General features: G+C 51.9%; 2 protein-coding genes across 4 annotated transcripts in view; both read left to right on the top strand.

Annotated features, from left to right (window-relative positions):
• LOC133347089 (tRNA (32-2'-O)-methyltransferase regulator THADA-like) overlaps positions 1-4651 on the top strand; it is a 42656-nt gene extending 38005 nt beyond the window's left edge. For all 3 annotated transcript variants that reach the window (XM_061559040.1, XM_061559038.1, XM_061559041.1), the window contains one exon: positions 4539-4651. The gene's annotated coding sequence lies outside the window, so the exon portion shown is untranslated. The remainder of the gene's footprint in view (positions 1-4538) is intronic.
• Positions 4652-6410: 1759 nt separating this feature from the next.
• Positions 6411-18613, top strand: LOC133347090 (tRNA (32-2'-O)-methyltransferase regulator THADA-like). Its single transcript, XM_061559043.1, has 8 exons — positions 6411-6497; positions 8258-8425; positions 9341-9465; positions 9591-9666; positions 10039-10195; positions 11860-11985; positions 15501-15727; positions 16054-18613. The coding sequence occupies exons 2-8, from the start codon at positions 8327-8329 to the stop codon at positions 16549-16551; spliced, it is 1308 nt and encodes a 435-aa protein (XP_061415027.1). The 5' UTR covers positions 6411-6497; positions 8258-8326; the 3' UTR covers positions 16552-18613.
• Positions 18614-19128: the final 515 nt, after the last annotated feature.

Here is a 19128-nt window from a genome sequence, read left to right as displayed (position 1 = left end):
TGGGCATGGCATGGCTGGCCACATTTCGCCAATGAACCCCCTCTGAGAGTGCAACATGTTCGTGCTTGCTATACTGTCGGCTAAAGCTGCTCACTCAGAGGAGTTGGAGGTCCTGCTGCTGAACCTGGAGCGTCCCACTAAGAGAGGTGGGGCCTTACTATCAGCTCCTCCAAAACTAAGCACCTGCCTGGGTATTTTGTATCATCAAACACTCCACCCCTCAACTCCCTATTGGTGATGGAGATGTGGAGAGAGTTGAGAGTTTGCCATACCTGGGCAGTATGCGTACGCTTAGTCTGCTTGACAGCAGAGTTCTTACTCTGAATCAGTCGGGTGGCATATTTTCAATGGCTGCGTTAATAACGCTGTGTAGAAGCTCCCTGGTCTGTCGCTCCACACAAAGCTTCAGGCCTTCAGGGTCAGTCATGCCCTCCCTTCTCTCTGCTTTGGAAATGTGGAACATCTGTGTTGGTTAGAAACATTCAGGCTCGCCTGCCTGTGATTCATCCTGGGCTTAATCAGGCTGGATTGTGTGAGCTCACAAATCCTTTAAAGATATGAACACATTCCCATTAGTGAGCTCTTCCAGCAGGTAAGGCTGCGTTGGCTGGGTCATGTTGCCCGCATGCCCAGGCATTGCATGCCCAAGCAGCTTCTGTTTGGCCGGATAGAGGAGGCTAAACGGGCGCTATATGGGCTGGAAAAGAGATGGCGTGATGCTGTTCAGGAGGATGTGGAGCCGTGTGAACTTGCCGAAGACTGGTACCAGCGGCGTCAATATCGGCCTCTATGGAAAAGGCTCGTGAAGGATGCTCTGGGGCAGTTGGAGGCAGTCGCCCTCCAACAACGGAGGCCAGAGGAGTGACGCTCACAACGAGTGGGGCGCCAGGCGGCTAAAATACAGAAAGTTGGCACAGTAGGGGGCAAAGCTGTCTCGTGTCCTCATATCAGCAGCGAGCCTTCGACACTTCACGTGGCCTCAGTGTACGTGGCCTGGCACAAGCGCCGTGGCGATGTCACCACCACGCTGTGGAGAATGGCGGCCGTTGTTGTGGGCTACGGACGGATGCAATTGTTCAAGGCTTCCACCATTGGAACCTCATTTGCCAGTAAAAAATATAATTGTTTTTTACCCTTTTATCTGGCAACAAAACTGACACCTTTTTTACAAGGAGTCATGTTTGCATAGACCACAATACCTGCAGTCATAATGCAAACAAAAAACATAACTCTGATAATGTATGCACTGTCCTTGAAGTTGATTTGTCCACACCTGAGACAGCTTTCCTTAGAGCCTAGTCTCACATGGTGTTGGACCAGATGAGGCCAAAAGGCGCACCAATACTCTGATGGTGTATTGTCTTTGAGTTGTGAGTGCGCCTTTTGGCGTCATCTGGTCCAACACCATGTGAGACTAGGCTCTAAGGAAAGCTGTCTGGGGTGTGGACCAATCAACTTCAAGGACAGTGCATACATTATCAGAGTTATGTTTTTTTTTGCATTATGACTCCAGGTATTGTGGTCTATGCAAATATGACTCCTTGTAAAAAAAGATGTCAGTTTTGTTGCCAGATAAAAGGGTAAAAAACCAATGTTCAAGGCTTGCCAACAGAAATTAAGTGATCGTCACGTAAAAAATCATGGTTGTAAACATTATGGGTGGTTTCTATTTAAAAATCTCGAATCGGCAGCATGGGCGCACTGGACCGTGGCTGGACATGTGCAAGGGTTGGTCAGAAAGTTTGAGGACATGACGTTAACAGTAATACACTCGGGGCTTTATTATTTTTTAAGTCACTTGCACCATCTGTGCACTTATTCTATTACGGTAAACGATGAAGGTATAAAGATGTCACTTGAAAAGAGGGCCTCGTGCAAATCTGGGCTCACTTTTTAGTTGTTGTTGCCTCATTAAAAAAGAAAACCGATTGGCCACTCTCGTACACGCATATGATATCTACGCTAATGTCCCACGCGTAAATGGTATTGACGTTTGTTAGCGTGTACGCTTTCGGAATAGTATTCAGTTCTCCGTCAATAACGTTGTAGTGTTTTCGCTAGGCCTTCACTTTCTTTGTAAATCCGCTGCTCGTGCCGATGTCTCCTTGGCTGTTTCCGAGGCTACGTTTCCTTCATTAGAAGAACAAAAAACCACATCTTTCGTTTTTAACGTTTTCGTTTTTTCTGGGACGTCCCCAAATAACCTGACAGAAGAGCGAGTTAACGTCCAATTTCAACCCCCCCCCCACATCACCACCATCTCCTTCAGCGTCCCCACCACCTCCCCCCACCATTACCCCACCACCACCTCCCCACCACCTCCCCTCACCAACTCCCCCCACCAACTCCCCCCATCACCACCACCCCCCACCAACTCCCCCCATCACCACCACCCCCCACCAACTCCCCCCACCACCACCACTCCCCGCACCTCCCACCACCACCCCCTACCACCCCCACACTCCACCCACCACCACCCCCCACCACCACCCCGCACCACTTCCCCCCACCTCCCCCCACCACCACCACCTCCCACCACCACCGTCTCCATTCCCTGCCAAGCCCCAAGCCAGGGAAGTTACAAATATTTTCCGTGATGTCACGGGCGCCCGAGCGAGCCAAAATAAATTCACTTAAAAAGCCTCCAGGGGCGCATCTGGCAGAGGCAAGCCTGCGCCTTGCAGGACATGGGTGCACGATCACTGTACTCGCACTGTACTGTGAGTGGCCTTCGCCTTCAATAAACTCTTTTGTATTTTATGCTGCGGCCGTAACGAAATGTCTCAAGAGTGCGGGGGCTTTTAACCGCTCGCTCGACGCACGGCCCTTGCCCACCGCGTGCACGATTTCATTTTGTGACTTGACCTGGCCACACACTGCAACCCATCGCTCGACTTCTTCAAACTCGTGGGCACGCTGGCACCAAAGCTCGATCAACGCTTCCCCACCCACCCACCCCACGATCTCACTCAGTCTCGCTCGTTCGTTCGCTCCATTCGCATTGCGTTTGCGTGCTCGCTGGCTGGCTGGCTCACGCTCTGCACAGAGCCTGTGACAAAAGCCTCCTCGTGACCCCACCGCGCTCCGTCGACTCTCCGCGTTTACCAATTGACTCCCCCCTCCACCAATTGACTTCCCCCTCCAAATGCGAATTGACTCCATCCACCCTGCACGCGCCTGATGATTGTCAAAACGTGTCCCACGCGCACGGCGATGAACGCGCACGTGTCCATACGCACACACGCCGAGTTCTCAACTCACATCGGCTCTGTTAACGCAGACTGCGTTCATTACTTAGCGCCTCACGTGGGACGTCTAACAATCATCGGGCCCGTGCGGCGTGGAAAGAGTTAATTGGTGAACGGGGTGCGGTGGTGGTGGGGTGGGGTGGTGGTGGTGGGTTTGTGAATTGGTGAACGGGGTGTGGTGGTGGGTTTGTGAATTGGTGAACGGGGTGTGGTGGTGGTGGGGTGGGGTGGTGGTGGAGTGGGGTGGTGGTGGTGGTGGGTTAGTGAATTGGTGAACGGGGTGTGGTGGTGGTGGGTTAGTAAATTGGTGAACGGGGAAAGACGTGGCGTGGGTGGGTCGCGAGGACTGGAGTTGGGCAACGTACGGCCACGAAGCTTGCGTGCAAGCGATCTGGCCCGCACAGGCGAGCGGCAGGGATGAGTGCGCGTCTGTGGACACCTCCTCCGAGCCGCTGACAAATGTTGTCAGCACCGCAGCCCCAAGTCTCCCCACACACCCCACCAACTCACCCCCCGCCCGCCCGCCACCCTGCAACCCCCGAGATTACGGAGGTGCTCGCTGACCCTTCACAGGGCTACCTGACAGTTCCTCATCTTGCAAAAGTACACCTTGAGTGCACCTAAAAATTCGCGCACAAAAAAGTCGTGGAAAAGTTCTGGGCACAGCGGCGGCGGCGGTTGTGGGAGCGTGGAGCCTCGGCCCGTGGTGGTGAGCAGTCTCACCGCTCATTCCGGCAGTCGCAATTTTCCGTGCTGATGTGGCCCCGCTCGTGGTGACAGTCGCCCCTCACCATCTACAACCGCAGCGCTAGATACAGCCCCCCCCCCCCTCACTACAGACCCCCGCCTCCTCCCCCCCCGTGCCCTATTAAATAGTGGCACGCAAGCCATACGCTTTTCATCATCAGTCCATTTTTTTAAATAAAAAGTCACCGCTTGTTTTTCCTTTATTTAAAAATGTATGCAACGGGGGCTAAATCAGCCCACAGGCCCCTGCAAAGTTGCAAAATGGAACACGGTCTGAAATGTGGATTTGTGCTTTGCCTTCCACGGGCACGCAAAGGGGTTTATTTTTTTGTAATGAAGATAAAACGTATCCAGATGGTTTGTGACAGCGCGGGTTGGCTGCGCTCGATGACAGTTCGGTTGACCGTTTGTGGAATGTGGACGCGGCGATCGGGGGGGGGGGGGCACGGAACCGTGAGATGTGTTTTGATGCGACGTCGCTCTCTGACAAGACACCTAACCCTCCCCCCCCGCCCCCTTTAACTCCCCTCCCCCCCCCAACAGGTGCAGCACCTGGTGCATGCGCAGGGCGAGAGTTGGGGGAGCAGCCCCGACTTTGTCCCTCCGAGCGGATCCCCCGGCGAGCGGGTCTACGAACGGCTCCTCGACTGCGTGTGGCTCGCCACTCGGTAACAACCGACACTTTGCGCGCTGCCACACCCAAGGCCGGGCGGCCTAAGGGATCTTTAGACATTTTTTGTTACTTTTCAAAAGCTTTCACACGGCGTACGCTTCCCGGAAGATCACCCCACCAAAAGCAGAAAGAGTTCGTTGAACTTTTTATCCACGTAAAAAAAACTGCTTTTATCAAGCAGCATGCATGGTGGTTCAATGCTCTCCGCAAGTGTTCAGTTTGTACGGTCGTGGCGAATGTTTACGATTTACAATCCCAAACAGACCCATAAAGAACGTGGCCCTAAACAATGCCACCGCCGCTTACAAACGCTTGCCCACTCCCCTCCACTCGTCCCACCCACACGGAAGCCGGAGGAGGTAGCAACATTTGACTGCCTTCTGGAATCACTGCCGAGGCTTGCCCTCGTGGTCCACGCCACGGCGGTTTCACCGCAGCTCGAGTCGTCTCTGTGATGGAGGGGCTGGAGGATGCGGAGGAATGCAGCTCTCCCAGCCGCCAAAATCTCCAGCCGCAGCCCTGGGTAGGATAACCAGCGGCAGCTGCGCTTGGGGACACCGGTGGGAGCCTTCCACGCCAAATTTTTTGACCGCGCGGGCGGCGGTGACCGCTTGGGCTGCGCATCGATGTGTGCCTCGCGCCCGCGTCGACTGCGGAGCGAAAACAGCTGCCGGCTCTGTGTCACCCAGAGCTGCTGCTGCTGCTCTCGCAGTCGTCCTGTTTTGACGATGGCTTTGGGTGGGCCCCCATTCCCCTGCCCATGCCCCACACCAATTCCCACCCCCCCCCCACCACCACCAGTCCAACACCCTGACACTCACCCCTCACGCTCCAGATGTCACCAGCAGTGATTCGCCGCCACTTTAGATTTAAGCTGCTGAAAGCGAGCACATGAACAATGCTATTTTCCCAGAAGTTGCTGCAGGGGAACGCCCAAACAAGTCCACGCTGGCAGCGCCTTGTGAGCACACACGCGGTGCACGCAAGAGAGGGGAGGCCTCAGGGGATAGGAGTTAATGGCTGCGGCACGCTGCTAATTAGTCGGCCTATTCACTTAAACATAATTCTTTTATACCTCGTGATAGAATAATAATAATACAATAAAATAGTGTAATAAATGCCACACCTCGTTAAATAGACCTGATGGAACGCAGGCGATTTTGAAAAGATGGTAGTTGAGGGGGGGGGGGTTGGCATACGTGGGGGAACATACGTAGGGGGGGTGGGGGGCATACGTTGGAGGGGGGGGGGCACAGGGAGGAGCCCCAGGTTCCCTCCCAGGAACCAGAGCTCTGAGGTCATTGGGCAGCAAGCGCTTCGCTTGCACCAGCACCTGGCCAAACACGCGGCCTCACGGCGGCCTCGCTGGTGCTGTGCGCGGCGCGCATTGCCGGCAATTTTGTAACACCTGTAACAACGATTTCTGTTGTTTTTCACGGTGTACAGTGCGCCCCGTGTGTGTTTGCCCAGAATTATTTTGGGAAATCGACCGCCGTTTCTGAGCGCCGGTTGCGCCTCGGTGGTGGGAGAGGGAGGGAAATGGCTTGGAATTATTGACGACTGTTATACCCAGGCAACAACCACATACTCGTATTTCACAATTTGAGTTCTTGTATATATTTTTTGCAGCTATTCATTCTCTCATTGAATTTCAATACTCCCTTCCCGTCTGTCTCACCCTGAACTCGTTCCCCCCCCCCCCATTTCCTTATCCCCCCCCCCACCACCTCCTGTCCCTTTCAGGATGAACCCCTGCGCCGTCACCCGTGCCGCTTACCTAGACGTGCTGTCCCTCACCATCACCCACGGGGAGAGGAGCGGTCGCAAGGGTGGGTACGCACCGCCCACCACGGCGAGATCTGGAAGGATTTGCGTGATGGACAGGAGTGGCCGGGGCCACGGTGTCGGCTTTACATTGTCCAAACACGCACCGGCATGCACCGTGCGTGCGCAGCGCTCTGACGGCGCGATAACCGTAAAGGCGGTGCTCCTCTCTCACCGCGCAATAACTGCACGCTCTGCCGCACCATCAGATGCAGGGTCGGCAACAAAGGGAGGTCACACCTGGAAGATGGGTGCTGTGAGTACCTGTGCAGCTGATGAATTCAGCGCCCCTAGGGACAACAGCAGGGAGCCACTGATGGCCCAAATCGACCCTTAAACCTTCCGCTCCCCACGACACGGTCAGGGGCGGGGGGGGGGTTGGGGGGCTGGGTGTGTGGAATTTGACAGGGTGACCCCACGCATGAAAAAAAATCACCCACGCTGAATTGCAGCCGGGGCCGTTTCTCACAAACCTCCCCTTATTCTCATCTTAATTCAATTGCCGCTTTTTCATTCCGTATTTTTTTTTCTTTCTACCCGAAGCATTCCTTTGCGGCGCACAGGCATGGTGTCACTTAGTAAATCTGTAGTGGTCTTGATTATTTTGAAAGCACGTGGACCGAAGAGTCAAGTGATTGTGTATTATTGTTTCACGATCGGCTGATGTGTTCCTTATTGCTCACCTGACAAGTGTGGCCGGGATCGGAATGTGCCTGGCTTGCATCTCTGTGACGACTTCCCGGGTGCCCGCTCGCACACAAGCGCCCACTCTTCCCAACTCCCCCGGCTCCCACGGCCAAGTGTCCGCTGTGCACGGCCACTTAAAACGTTACACATCGCAGTTCTGTGAGAAGGGTGACTCACAAGGAAGGTGACATGAGCGATGGGTCACGGACGGATCTGGGTGCAGGGAGACGGCACGGACATCATGTGCCTCTGACCCCGGGGACTGAACGTGCGATCCCCATTCGCGGGGTAGACAACAGATTAAGCGCTTGGGATGGGAAATGGGGCATGTGTCCCAGGCAGGGGATTTATATGTCGTATTGCTGAACAAAGTCCCCAGTGATACCATTCGACATCAGGTCTATGGAGCAATTGGATACGATGTCATCCAGCCCATCGGTGTGATGTTTGTAATAATGTATTCGGTGTAGTTGTTTGACATACTGCTTGCAAAAACGTGTACAGTTTTAATTACACCTGTTTTATATTTACACTAGCATGTGAATAAATTGTTTGGGCACGTTTATATAATCGCATAACTGGTTGTCCTTTGAGAAGGGTAATACCAATCGTATATCCTAATGAGCTCCTTGGCCTGTTGATAAGCAGTCATTATACTGCATGTGATCCGATTAAAAATAATATATTTCATGATCCTGTTGTGGCAGTAGTGCACTCGCATAAACAACAAAATTCGTCACATTCATCAATAACGCTGCCGTAAGAGGAGAAGTATACATTCGGTGACAGCACGTCACTAGAGAGGCCACGGAGATAAGAGCGGACTTATCCAATTTTCAGATTTCCACTGCCGCCTTAATTCTAAATACCGCCACTAGACTTCGCACCCAAACGCCTGAGGGTCCACATCATCCCAATAATCCATCAAAACCGGCTGCCAATCCAATTTTGGATCGGTCTCAGAATTACCCTTACCATCTCCAACATCTACAAAATAGCTATGCCCACTGCTTTTGTAAACCGACTCAAGGTGCGGTCGCATTTAAGTGCCATAATGTACTCCGTTGTTCTCCCGCAGGCGCGGTCTACGCTGCGCTCGTGCTCCGCACGCACGCATTGGTCTCGGCGTGGCTACAGGCGCCTCCCGATGGGCAGGTGCTCGAGCCGGGCCACGCGCTGTGGGAGGCCAGCTCCGCTCACCTGGCCCTCGCGATGCTCCATGCGCGGCCGCGCTACCAGCGGCAAGGTGCGAGCGCCACGGACAGTCCGGCCGTGGACGACGCTGCTGGGGATGAGCGGGGGCTGCTGCGCCGTTTGCTGTCGTCCCCGGCGTGCGAGGTCCACTCGGCGGCCTTGCGCTGGCTCGTGTCCGCCCGTGCCAGCGAGCACCGCCCAGGTCAAACGCAAGGCGGCACCCAGCCGAGCGGCACGGAGGTCGTGGAGGCCGTGCGGGGTTTGGCCGTCCAGGAGATGCACCCGCAGTGCCGCACCGAGGTCAGGGTCCTGCTAGCATTGGCTTCTTCCGTTTAAAAGTTTCCGGTGCAGCTTCACATACAGTCGTGTGCCGTACCTCGCCTCACATTTGCGAGCGCTTGGGTTGAAGCCAGACGCGAGTCACTCAGGAATCGATATATGCTGCCCGTTTGAAAATCGTGTTTCATTCAAAGAAGATTCTGCGAGACAAACATTCCTTTTATACGCGGTGCCGGTGGGAACGTGTTGCCCTCTCCTGTGTAGATCAGAGGTCACTTGAAGGGACCTCGGAGGCAGCTCTGTGGTGTCCACTTCAGTGGGCCGAATGGATGCTTTGTCTCATGACATGACACTCATAGGTTATGCAACTCAAAGAATGCAAGACTCATATCTTGTCGTTTCACACCTAAACTGTGGCCCAGGATGACTGACATGAATGAGAAACTTCGTTAAAAAGTAACAAACACAAACTTGCAGGTGTGCCACTGTAGAGTGATCAAGTGATGGCACCGCATTGATGTCGTGTTACAATGTACACGAGTGACAATGCATCCAAGTCACTGGATCACGGCAGCATGCCTGGAGATTAAAGTCTTTCTTTCTCTCTCTCAAGGCTTCAGAATCGTGTCAGAAAACATCTTACTCATGCAGCTATTTCCTCCAATTCACTGCGCACTTGCTATGGCAGGCATTCAGGGCACTCTGTCGCTGGCCGGTGGAGAATTTGGTGCCATGGCCCCAAGGGGTCGGGTGCCTGGCTGCCGACGGACTCCTCGACTGGATCGTCGCCCTGATCGAGGCCAACCTGCACAAGTGAGACGGCGCAGAGCGTCGCTGGCGTTGCGCGAGCACGACAGTCGCGCTTGCGCCAACGCACCACCGTGCGGGGGAGCGATCATCCGACGGGTAAACGTTTGACCCCTTGTCGTTCACCGCAGCGTCGACCTCCGATGTGCCGGCTTGGAATTCGGTGCCCGCGTGGTCCGGCACTTGCTGAATCGCAGCCCGATGCAGGTACGTTGATCTTGCCCTTCCTCGTTTGTGTTGAAGAGACATTCAATTTTACGTAATTATTAAGTCGATGTGCTGCCTATGCTTGCTCACGTAGCCCACGGCGAGATAATCCGCCACAGCATTGCCTAACATTCCAACGGAAGTCGTCGCACCCATACAAGCAGCTCTTGTGAACTCGGCTCAAGAGGACAGCAGTTCCCTATTTGGTTGCCGCTTCGTCGCCCATCGCATGTGGGCATGAGCACAACAGGGATCGTTCACAACAACACCCCCCCCACCCTCCTTGCTCGCTGCCTCCTTCCGCGCTGTGACATTTTGCCGAGACAATGTGCCCTCGTCCCCTTTCTCCGCTGCCTGACTTCTTCCGCCCAGCAAGTGCCGCCGGCTTGGGCCTGCTGCGTGGAGCGGTGGATCCGATTGGTTGTCGCGGGTGGCAACGCTGACACCTGGTCGGAGGTCAGGGTCGTGAGCGCGGAGGTCATTGGCGAGGTCGCCGCTTCGCTCCTGACCAATGACCGACTTCCCGTGGGTAAAAAGTGCAGTGCGTGCGAGCCGGACTCGCCGCACACACCTGTGAGCCAGAAGCACCGCAGGGTGCTGGGTGGACCCCAGCCTGGTGCGCTGTACCACAACACGTGCACAAGGAACGTTTCCTTCACATGCGCAAATCTGCCATAGTATTGTTGGTTTTATGGAATTCCGGAAAAAAAAATCTGTTTTGTTTGCACCGAGGTGGCACCGAAGTGAAAAGGCACTTACTCATAAACATGACTGAGTGTGAGCTTCTATTATTTCTCCAACAAATGGCTTTTGCAATTGTTCATGTGCCTTGGTGCCGAAACATTTCTCGCGATTCGTGCTAGCTTTGGAATGTGGTTTATTATTTATTTACTTGAGTGGTTTTTGTAACATCTGCTTTAAAAAAATATATATATATAATTTGCAACACCCCACACGCACACCCTTGCTGTGGGCTTGGCGGGGAGGGATCGCAGTACCAGGCGGAGGGTCGCCCCACGCCGGCACAAGCCCTGATCCTTCCTCCCCTCGCCCGCTCAGCCGGCTCCATTTATTAATTTATTTACGCGCACACGGATCGCGATGCTTAACAAGCAGCCCATTATCGCGCCGTTGTTCATTTACTCGGGTGGTGCTGGTGGTGGTGGGGGGGGGGACAGCGAGGACTTGTCTTGTCCCCCATCACTCGGTGTACCACGGCGCACATGGACGCACAACTATGGGGAGCTGCTTGTGCTTGACGATTGTGGGGGTCGGCCGGGCTGCGTCCCCCCCCCCCCCCTTCTCTGTTCGTACAAATGCCCCCATTTTATTCATTCTCGCCAACACCACCCATTGTCTGCCTCCCCACAGACGGCGATGACCCCACGTGGAACTTGGCAGCAGTAGCTGGCTGCTTGTCCTGTGTCCCGGTCATTGGCCATGTTTGTACAAATTTAGTTTTCTTTTCCCCGTGCGGTTTCCAAATTGCCCACCGTGGGGGTAGAGCTGGACCCACTTGTAAACAAGCAGCTGAGTGCAACAGCTGCACATAAACATATTTAATAATAAACAAATGTGTAAACATCAATGGTAAACTGAGCAGTCAGAGCTTGCGCAGCAAAGGAGAGAATTCTGGGAATGAGGGGGGGCAGGAGTGTAAATTTGGATGTGACTACTTGTTGTTTGGCAACTGCTGTACTTTTTCTTCACTCGTATGGAAATAGCAACATTTACAAGGGGAGATCGAGTTGAGAAATCCAGTCGAGAATATCATCGAATGCGGAATTAACTATTGTCATCCCACCAGGAAGTGAATATAAAGGGAAACTGTTCACAATGTGTTCCATGAAGTTCGCTGCAGCTGCAGTGGGGATTGTCATTGAACCATCGCCACTTGTGCATCAGATATCAACATCTCCCATGGCAAACCCTGATGATCACCCACTGCCATACACCGTGTTACCAGGGCAGGAATGAGTTGTGCTAGATGACTATGCCAGACTCGGCCAGTAATTCCTAAACAATGTCTCATCTCTTATTTTGGATAGTTGCACGCGTGAACTTGTGTGGAGATCATTGATGCTACATTTCTCTCTTCCCGCATCGCCCCCCTGTATCGTCCACTCGTCTAAACCATTTCTTGTTGTTTTTCTCCACCCCACACACATGGCGTCACATGCCGTGCCACTCCAGGCCTGGGGGGCTGTCTGAATCTGTGGGGGGCCCTCCTGGGACTGCTGCAGGACGACGATGTGGGGGTGCGGGCACGGGCCACGACTGCGCTGGGCGGCCTCGCGCCCCGGAGCCCCACATGGGACGGTGAGGGGAACCAGCGGGTGGTGGTGGTGGCGGGGGGGGGGGGGGGGCGTGGGGCGTGCGGGCCAGCGGTCGGACCATGTCCGGCGACCCGCACCGGCAAGCCGGGGCCTGGCTGTGCTTGCCCGCCGACTTAAATTACACGCAATTAGTCTCAGCCGTTTCCTTATTACCGCAACGAAGGCCTCGTGTGGCACCATGCGCTCACCGCTGTCGCTGCGGATTACTTCGCGGCCGGCGGAGGCTTAATGAGAGAAACTACGTAAAGGGATGAAATTAAAGTTTACCAGCGAAGCCGGCATTCGGGACAAAAGGCGCTGTGGGAGTGCAGGGCCTTAAAGGGAGCAACTCAAGCGAGAGCAGCGAGTGCACGGAACTCGGTCGCTCGCTCGCTCATTCCATCTGACCGCCCCGCATAACGATAACGGGAGTGAGGAAGGAGTGAGAGACGCGGATGAGGGTGAAGTCATGACTTGCACGTCAGCGAGAACATTTTTCACTGCGTTTTAACAAAAACACTTTCCTGGGCATGGGTGTCACAGTAGGTCAAAGTCGATGTTATCTTTGCCAGGGATTGGTGAATTATTTCACCCTGGTTCCAAAGAAAAAAAAAAGAGCGTTTAAATCGGTGTTAGCAGTTATTGCCGATGAATTAAACGTGACGTAGGTACACTTAGTGATAACTGGACTGTGGAGGTGAGTGTGACGTGATTTCTGCGAAGCCTTCTGTGGGCAATGGTGACCACAAGCATGGGAGGATTCGGTCAACATTCTTCTCCATTTTACAGGAAGTTAACGAAACAACGTAGAGATGATTACAGTTTTTAGAGACACAAGTAATGCGACTGTAGTGTGTAATCGATTGTACATAGCACGAATACTTTTCTTAACTCTTGGGATATATGCACAACGTGCAGCAAACACGCAGCCTAGGGGGGGGGGGGAGGCATGGCAAAATGAGCTCTATAAACACGCCTCAACAAACAAACAAAAATAATCTGCCGATCCCTCTGGCTTATTTAAAAGTAAACCAAGCTACCTTCAAGGCCAGGCCGAGCATATCTGACCAGGGTGGTGGAGAGACCTGCAAACTGTTGAAAAACAACAGCGTTGCGCACATGTTTTCCATGCAACAAGCTTGAAAGAACCAAAAGACTGAAATATGACCTCCCACAATGCCTCAGGGCTGGCAGTAATGGCTGCAGTCACACATTTGGACGCAATCATCCATGGGTGCCTGTAACAGCTCCTTGTTTTCTTCATTTAAATGATGTGAGTAATGAAAGTGTAAAGAAAAGCACAAAGAGTGATAAAACTGTGGCCTAACCTCAACCAATAGGCTGCTACTACGTATGGCTATGTGTTCAAGTTAAACACTTAACACGAGGCCATTTGTCAAAAGGTTGCACTTTTAAATCAAAAATTCTGCTTTTTTTCCCACATTTAAACATTTTCTTTGGAGAATATTTCATTTAAAAAGATTCCTGTTATTTTTATTTAAGCATTATCACTCACTGCGTTTTCAAACGAGATGGAAACCAGGCATAAAATGACAAGATGTTCATTTAAATAAAAGCATTCGGTACCCAGCCCAATAGATCATCACACTTTTATAAAAAAAAAACATGTGGTCAGACCCAATCAGTTTGTAACATCTCAAAGATGTAAAATGCTTGTTGAGTCCCAACGACTCACCCCCTGCAGTCTGCTTTGTCTGTGGTCACTCGAGTTGAGGATCTATATGCAAATAGTTTATGGCTTTCAGCTGAGAGCGTTTCTCTTCCCGTTAAAAGGACTTAATTGCCACCACCTTCACGCCTCATCTTACTGCACCTGGGGAAATGACCCCTTTGTCTGCCATGTCTGTCTGCCACAATATTTATCACCTCCCAAGTTTTGTACGACTGCTCTCACCGGGGATGACTTCAACAAAGTGTCCCCCCCCCCTCTCCCCACAAAACCAGGCAAAATGGCACGATACCGCATGCTTGAGCAGTGGACAAATTTGGTTTGGCAAACTTCCCTATTCGTGAAGAGCATAAACTCGCATTAGTGTTGCAGGTGGATTACTTTACACCAATCAAATATTTTGGTGACTTCTTTGGGATATGGAGAAGACTAAAATGTGGTAAAAAAACACTGTTTGCCTACTGATCCGTGTGCTGCCTCCATACGCCAAACGGGTCAGCCACTGGTTGCTGAGAAAAGGTGTTACGGATGCAACACATTCTGTCGATTCTGCCTGATGGTGCTCATCAAATACAGATCATCACAACTGTACAAAATTTCGACTCGAGCTTACATCACATACATTCACTTCCCCTCCAAACAATAACTGTCTTGACATTCACAATAAAGTTTTTTGTTGGGTTAGATCGCGTAAATATAAACCACCACCACCCGACACGGCCAATTGGTAAGTTTTGTCGCGTCAACAGAACGTACCAATTAGTAAATTCAGCACACCCGTGAGGAGAGTAAACTCACACTGACAATTTGAGCACGACGTCTTGACATAGATCCATCGGTGAGGTACGGCTGTATTTTCAAATGAAAGTGCCATTTTTACTTCCCCCTAAAGCAATAAACAGATTAAAATAAACATCAACCAGGCACATTTGTAATAGCAGGGCCCAAAGATAGGTCTGCTGTGGCTAAGGAGAGTTTCCAAACGACCTTGTTGGCCTGCCTCTTATCCACATCGGGGAAGTACCCAACCGTCCCCTCCCCCACCTATGGCCTCGCTCCAAACGCACGTACACACACACACACACGGACAAAAACCCCTCTTCCCGTCTGCCCCGTTGAGCCTCCTCCACCGCCCCAGCGCCCGCCCCCCGGCCCTTCCTGCTACACTCCATCCTCACCCTGTAGCTCAGAGCCCTGCTCGGGCAGCCTGGAAGTGTTTATAAAGGCACGCTTGGCTTGCCAAGAAAATTTTTGGTCTTTTTTTTCTCTCCCTTATTTTCCCTTTTTTTTCCATCCTTCCTGGCTAAGAGCGCCAGTTTGAGTTGGAGGCCATGCACAGCGGGTGGCATGCAAGCGGAGGGAGTGAGCGGGAACCGCTCCCCGCCGAGAGCGAGCCGACTGCTGGGCCCGCGAGCTAACGGGCCTTTGAGCTTTAAAAAGTGTTTAATTTTTGCATCTGGTTTTTGTCTCGAGAAATTCCATATATACAGCTGCAATGCATGCATGGCGGCGTGATGCCGTAACTCTGGCATGCTTTAATGTGGGGCAAAGCCCCTAAATAACAAGACCAGGAGTAAAGCTAACAACTAAATAGCCCCCTCTAATTTATTTGCCTTTTTTGTACCTAAAGGGAAAAACATTTGAAAAACAGTGTGTGTTACAGTCGGTATGCGTACCCATGTGGATTTATACAGTGTCTGAATAAAGTTATAGCTCAAGGCTGCACCATGCGGTAGCTAGTTATGGTAACAAATTGTTAGGGTGATGTATAATTGTTTTCTGTGATGGAGTAAGTATTCTTTGTATTGACGTCGCTGACATTCATTTAGGAGCTGCACTCGAGGAGGTGATGCCAAACCATGCCCTGGACCTGGGACTCAGAGCCCTCCTGGACCTGCTTGGAGCCTGGGGTCTTTTCTGGGAGGCCTTGCCCACCCTGCTGCTCTGGCTGCTGGAAGACGATGAGCCACGAGTGGTAGGGACAACTGAGGATGATGAGCAAGGAGGGCTGGGGCACCCGGCAGAACTTTTGATGGGGGCTGGAGAAGAGAGGGAGGTGAGATATCACATAGCTTGGCAAAAATCCCACAACGCCAAGCACTTGAGAACTTTGATAGAAGTGCGGCGGCCATGTGGGCTTCATTACAACACGGATTAGTAATATGTTGCATTGAATAAAAATTTACCTGCAGGTGCTATACAGGATTTTGGTGGATAAGACACATCTTTAATTGATGATAGTAAGCTATTCAGCAAATGTGAGTGTTCATTAGACGTATATAGAGGTTTGTCATATACATCTATATTTAACAGTTATAATATAATAATGCGAGGGTTGTGATGGTTAATCATCCATTCATAAAACACCTTCGTATTTTCCAGAATGAAAACGAGTTTCTCTTCGACAAAGGTGAAGCCAACCTGTTTGCCGAGAGGCTACTCTTCGCCCGGCTTCTTTCCACGCATCTTGAAGGGCACCTGCGACATCTCTCAGTGCACCAGCCAGCACCACCACCAAACCCCGACACAGCCGAGCGACTAGTGGCCACGGCGGATACGTTGGCCGCCAGCTCGCGGAAGGCTACCCGTGACCTGCTCCAGCTGCGGCGCTCGCTGTGGCCAAGTCTCCAGGAGGCTCCACGCTACACGGCACTGGCGGAGCGAGCGGCGCGCTGCCTGCTGACCCTGCGAGTGCTGCTCCTCGCCGTTGCGCCTTCAGAGCCGGCGTCTGTGCTGCGGGCCGCCGTGCAGGCCGGTCTGCAGGAGGCACGGGCGTTGGAGCGAGCGTGCAGTGGCACAGGGCTGACTCACGTCTTCTTGGCATGCACAGCTGGGATCCATCAGGGTTGCGCATTGAACCCTGAACGCAGCTGCTCTTAGCATGCGCAAGCCTTTAAAATGAATTTGCAGCGTACTTAATTGCACAGATGCGGTTTACAAAATGTATGATTTAATGCTGTTACGGTCTCAATTGAACGGCATTTGGCCGCGATGGGATAGACAGTCTGAGAAGAATGCGTTTGCCCAGAAGGAAAGTGTCCGAAATCGGTCTGCTGACAGAAAAAAGTCTTCCACTCGGATTGAGAACAGGGCCTAACAAATCAGACACAACGACTAGATCAGCTTTGTTTTTAGTACAACTCAAACCAAAGCTACTGGAGTCGTGTCGCTGTGCACATGTCGGCGTCGCCACTTCACACGCTCAAACGTTCGCACAGATTATGTCAAGTGGGTGCCACCCGCTGTGGGTGATCTCTACAGCCAGACTCGAACGCAAACGTCAGCATGTTCAATTTGCGGCACTTTTCACACTTCTCTCCGTTTGTTTTCTACACTCGTCTTACCAGTCGAGTCTGCTCGCCTTGTCACCCAAATTGACTCTGCGCAAGGCACACCAGGCCCCAGAACCTCGCCTCGCCTCGGCATGGGCACAGGAAATTGGGGAACACGAGAGAAAGGGCCATATAGCTTGTCTAGCTCTCAGCGCCACGACTCAAAATCCCGGAGCCGCACGACACGCCACCCCCCGCCCTCACTCGCAGTCGACTTCACAGCAGCGCCTAAGCCAATGGTTTTCAATCTTGGGGGGAGGGAGGGGGGCTTCCGAGGGGTAATACATTTTCAACAGGGGGGCGGCGCCAGGCTCTCCAGCAGTCATATTTTTAGCACAACGAAAATATACGACTCGGGGGTTTGTTTTTTTTTGCCCCATTTTAAATAATTGGGTGGAGGAGCTTGGTGAAGAGAAACAGGGGGTGCGGCGCTTCACGTTAGAACTTCGGTGAAATGAGAGAGAAGTCTGGAGGCGGTGAGGGGGGCTCTGGAAAGGAAGTGCGCCTCGCTGACAACTGGTAGCAGTAAGTGGACGCTGCTCGGCGTACGTGAACAAAAAAATTCGGTGACAATTTTATTCAAACATCAGCAGCCCTGATATTCTATTATCGGGTCATAAAATGCTTTTATCTAAGTGCCTTGCAGTTTCTATAGTTGAACAATGAATATGCATCGCATGGTGCTCTGTGCCATTGCATACCTTGAGAGGACAAATGTTCATAAGGGTGTTATTTCACACCTGTATTCTGTTCGCACCTCGCGCCTACCATTCTCATAAGCGTCGGGCGTGCCAGGTCACGGTTAGTCATGTGCAGCGCTAGTGTGAAGTCATTCTCCTCCCGCGAGTCCGCAGAGGCAAGAAACGTCTACATGGAAACCAAGGCATAGGTGTTTCAGAACTGGTCATCATCTCATGCGGACATGGACCAGGCTTGCGTTATAAGATCGCATGCCCGACTGAGCTGGAATTAAAATTCAGGGTAGCACATGCATTGGCATCCGCAACAGTCACACTTGCCAAAGGGTGTTATTTTAACAAAGACGTCACTGACGTGAGCTAAGACCCGCGTTTGCAATTAACTATATTTGGAGTGAGAACGATTGACAGCCCTGAACGGCACGAGACGATGGCTTCTAGGGAAGAGTCCACGCTTGTGAGAGCTGCAGAGGGACTTGACAACTCGTTCCCGTAATTCTCAAGTATCGAGTTATCATTTACTTGAAACTGACAGCTCCCGATCTTTCGGCGGGCCAGCTTACGGGAATGTGCACGCTGATTTTGTTGCTATGGGAATGTGGTTTCCAAAGGCAGGCTTACGGAATCGTGAAAGGTCACATCCACAGTGGGGCAATCAAGAGGTGCCAGCACGTCTGACCTTGTGCACATGTTGTGTGCGGCAACAGTTAGTCATATTTTGGTTAATTTTGTCCCCTTGATTGCTGCCCGCTTACGACAGGCTTGGGACGATGTAATGTTGAATCCGTTGAATATGTTGTAACAATTTCAAATCGTGACGCTACTCCTGAGCTACTCAGAAGTGACACATCCACTGTGAACATCTGACAAACGTCCTCTTTTTAATATAAAAGTTATTTTTTACAAAAACAGTGTCCCAATCAGTTTTCACACGGGGGGGTGGGGGGGGGGGACATCGTGCGGGAGTGGAGAGTAAACAGAGGCACTTGGTGTCTAAACAGCAGTCAATTGAGACGATATCTCTCGCGTATGTTCCATAATTACAAAGAAAACTTTGATTGTGCTATTTCTGTAAAGGTGTTATTTTAAGTCAAGTACCAGCAAGGGGCATTCACAGTTGGCCCAATAAGGCCACACCATCACAATGCATAATTGTTCATAATGTATACTATTAGCTATTAGTATGGTATTTGAATAAGCGCTGCAATACAGCCCCCAAACAGCTATACTAACAAAGCAATATTTCACCATGACCATACATCATTTCAGATGCTAATTTACTCCTTACTAATAAAAATGACTTTCACTTGTGATATTATTTAGGGACAGACACCTCACATAGTTGCCAGCCAGGATGAGAATTGATCAAATTGAACTCGATGCTCCAAGCCATCTCCATCAGTGTCCATCGCTCTGCTACACACACA

The sequence above is a fragment of the Lethenteron reissneri genome, chromosome 25 (assembly GCF_015708825.2).
Source record: "Lethenteron reissneri isolate LAM-NWPU_2019-01 chromosome 25, ASM1570882v1, whole genome shotgun sequence".
In the NCBI taxonomy this organism is placed as follows: domain Eukaryota; kingdom Metazoa; phylum Chordata; class Hyperoartia; order Petromyzontiformes; family Petromyzontidae; genus Lethenteron; species Lethenteron reissneri.
This window is presented reverse-complemented; position numbering and strand designations above follow the sequence as displayed.

What these genes read in the sequence shown, in the direction of transcription:
- LOC133347090 (XM_061559043.1), top strand. Translation starts at nt 8,327, where the DNA reads ATGGGCAGGTGCTCGAGCCGGGCCACGCGCTGTGGGAGGCCAGCTCCG. An exon ending in ATCGAGGCCAACCTGCACAA is followed by an intron (nt 9,466 to 9,590) that starts GTGAGACGGCGC and finishes CGTTCACCGCAG; the next exon opens with CGTCGACCTCCGATGTGCCG. An exon ending in CAATGACCGACTTCCCGTGG is followed by an intron (nt 10,196 to 11,859) that starts GTAAAAAGTGCA and finishes GTGCCACTCCAG; the next exon opens with GCCTGGGGGGCTGTCTGAAT.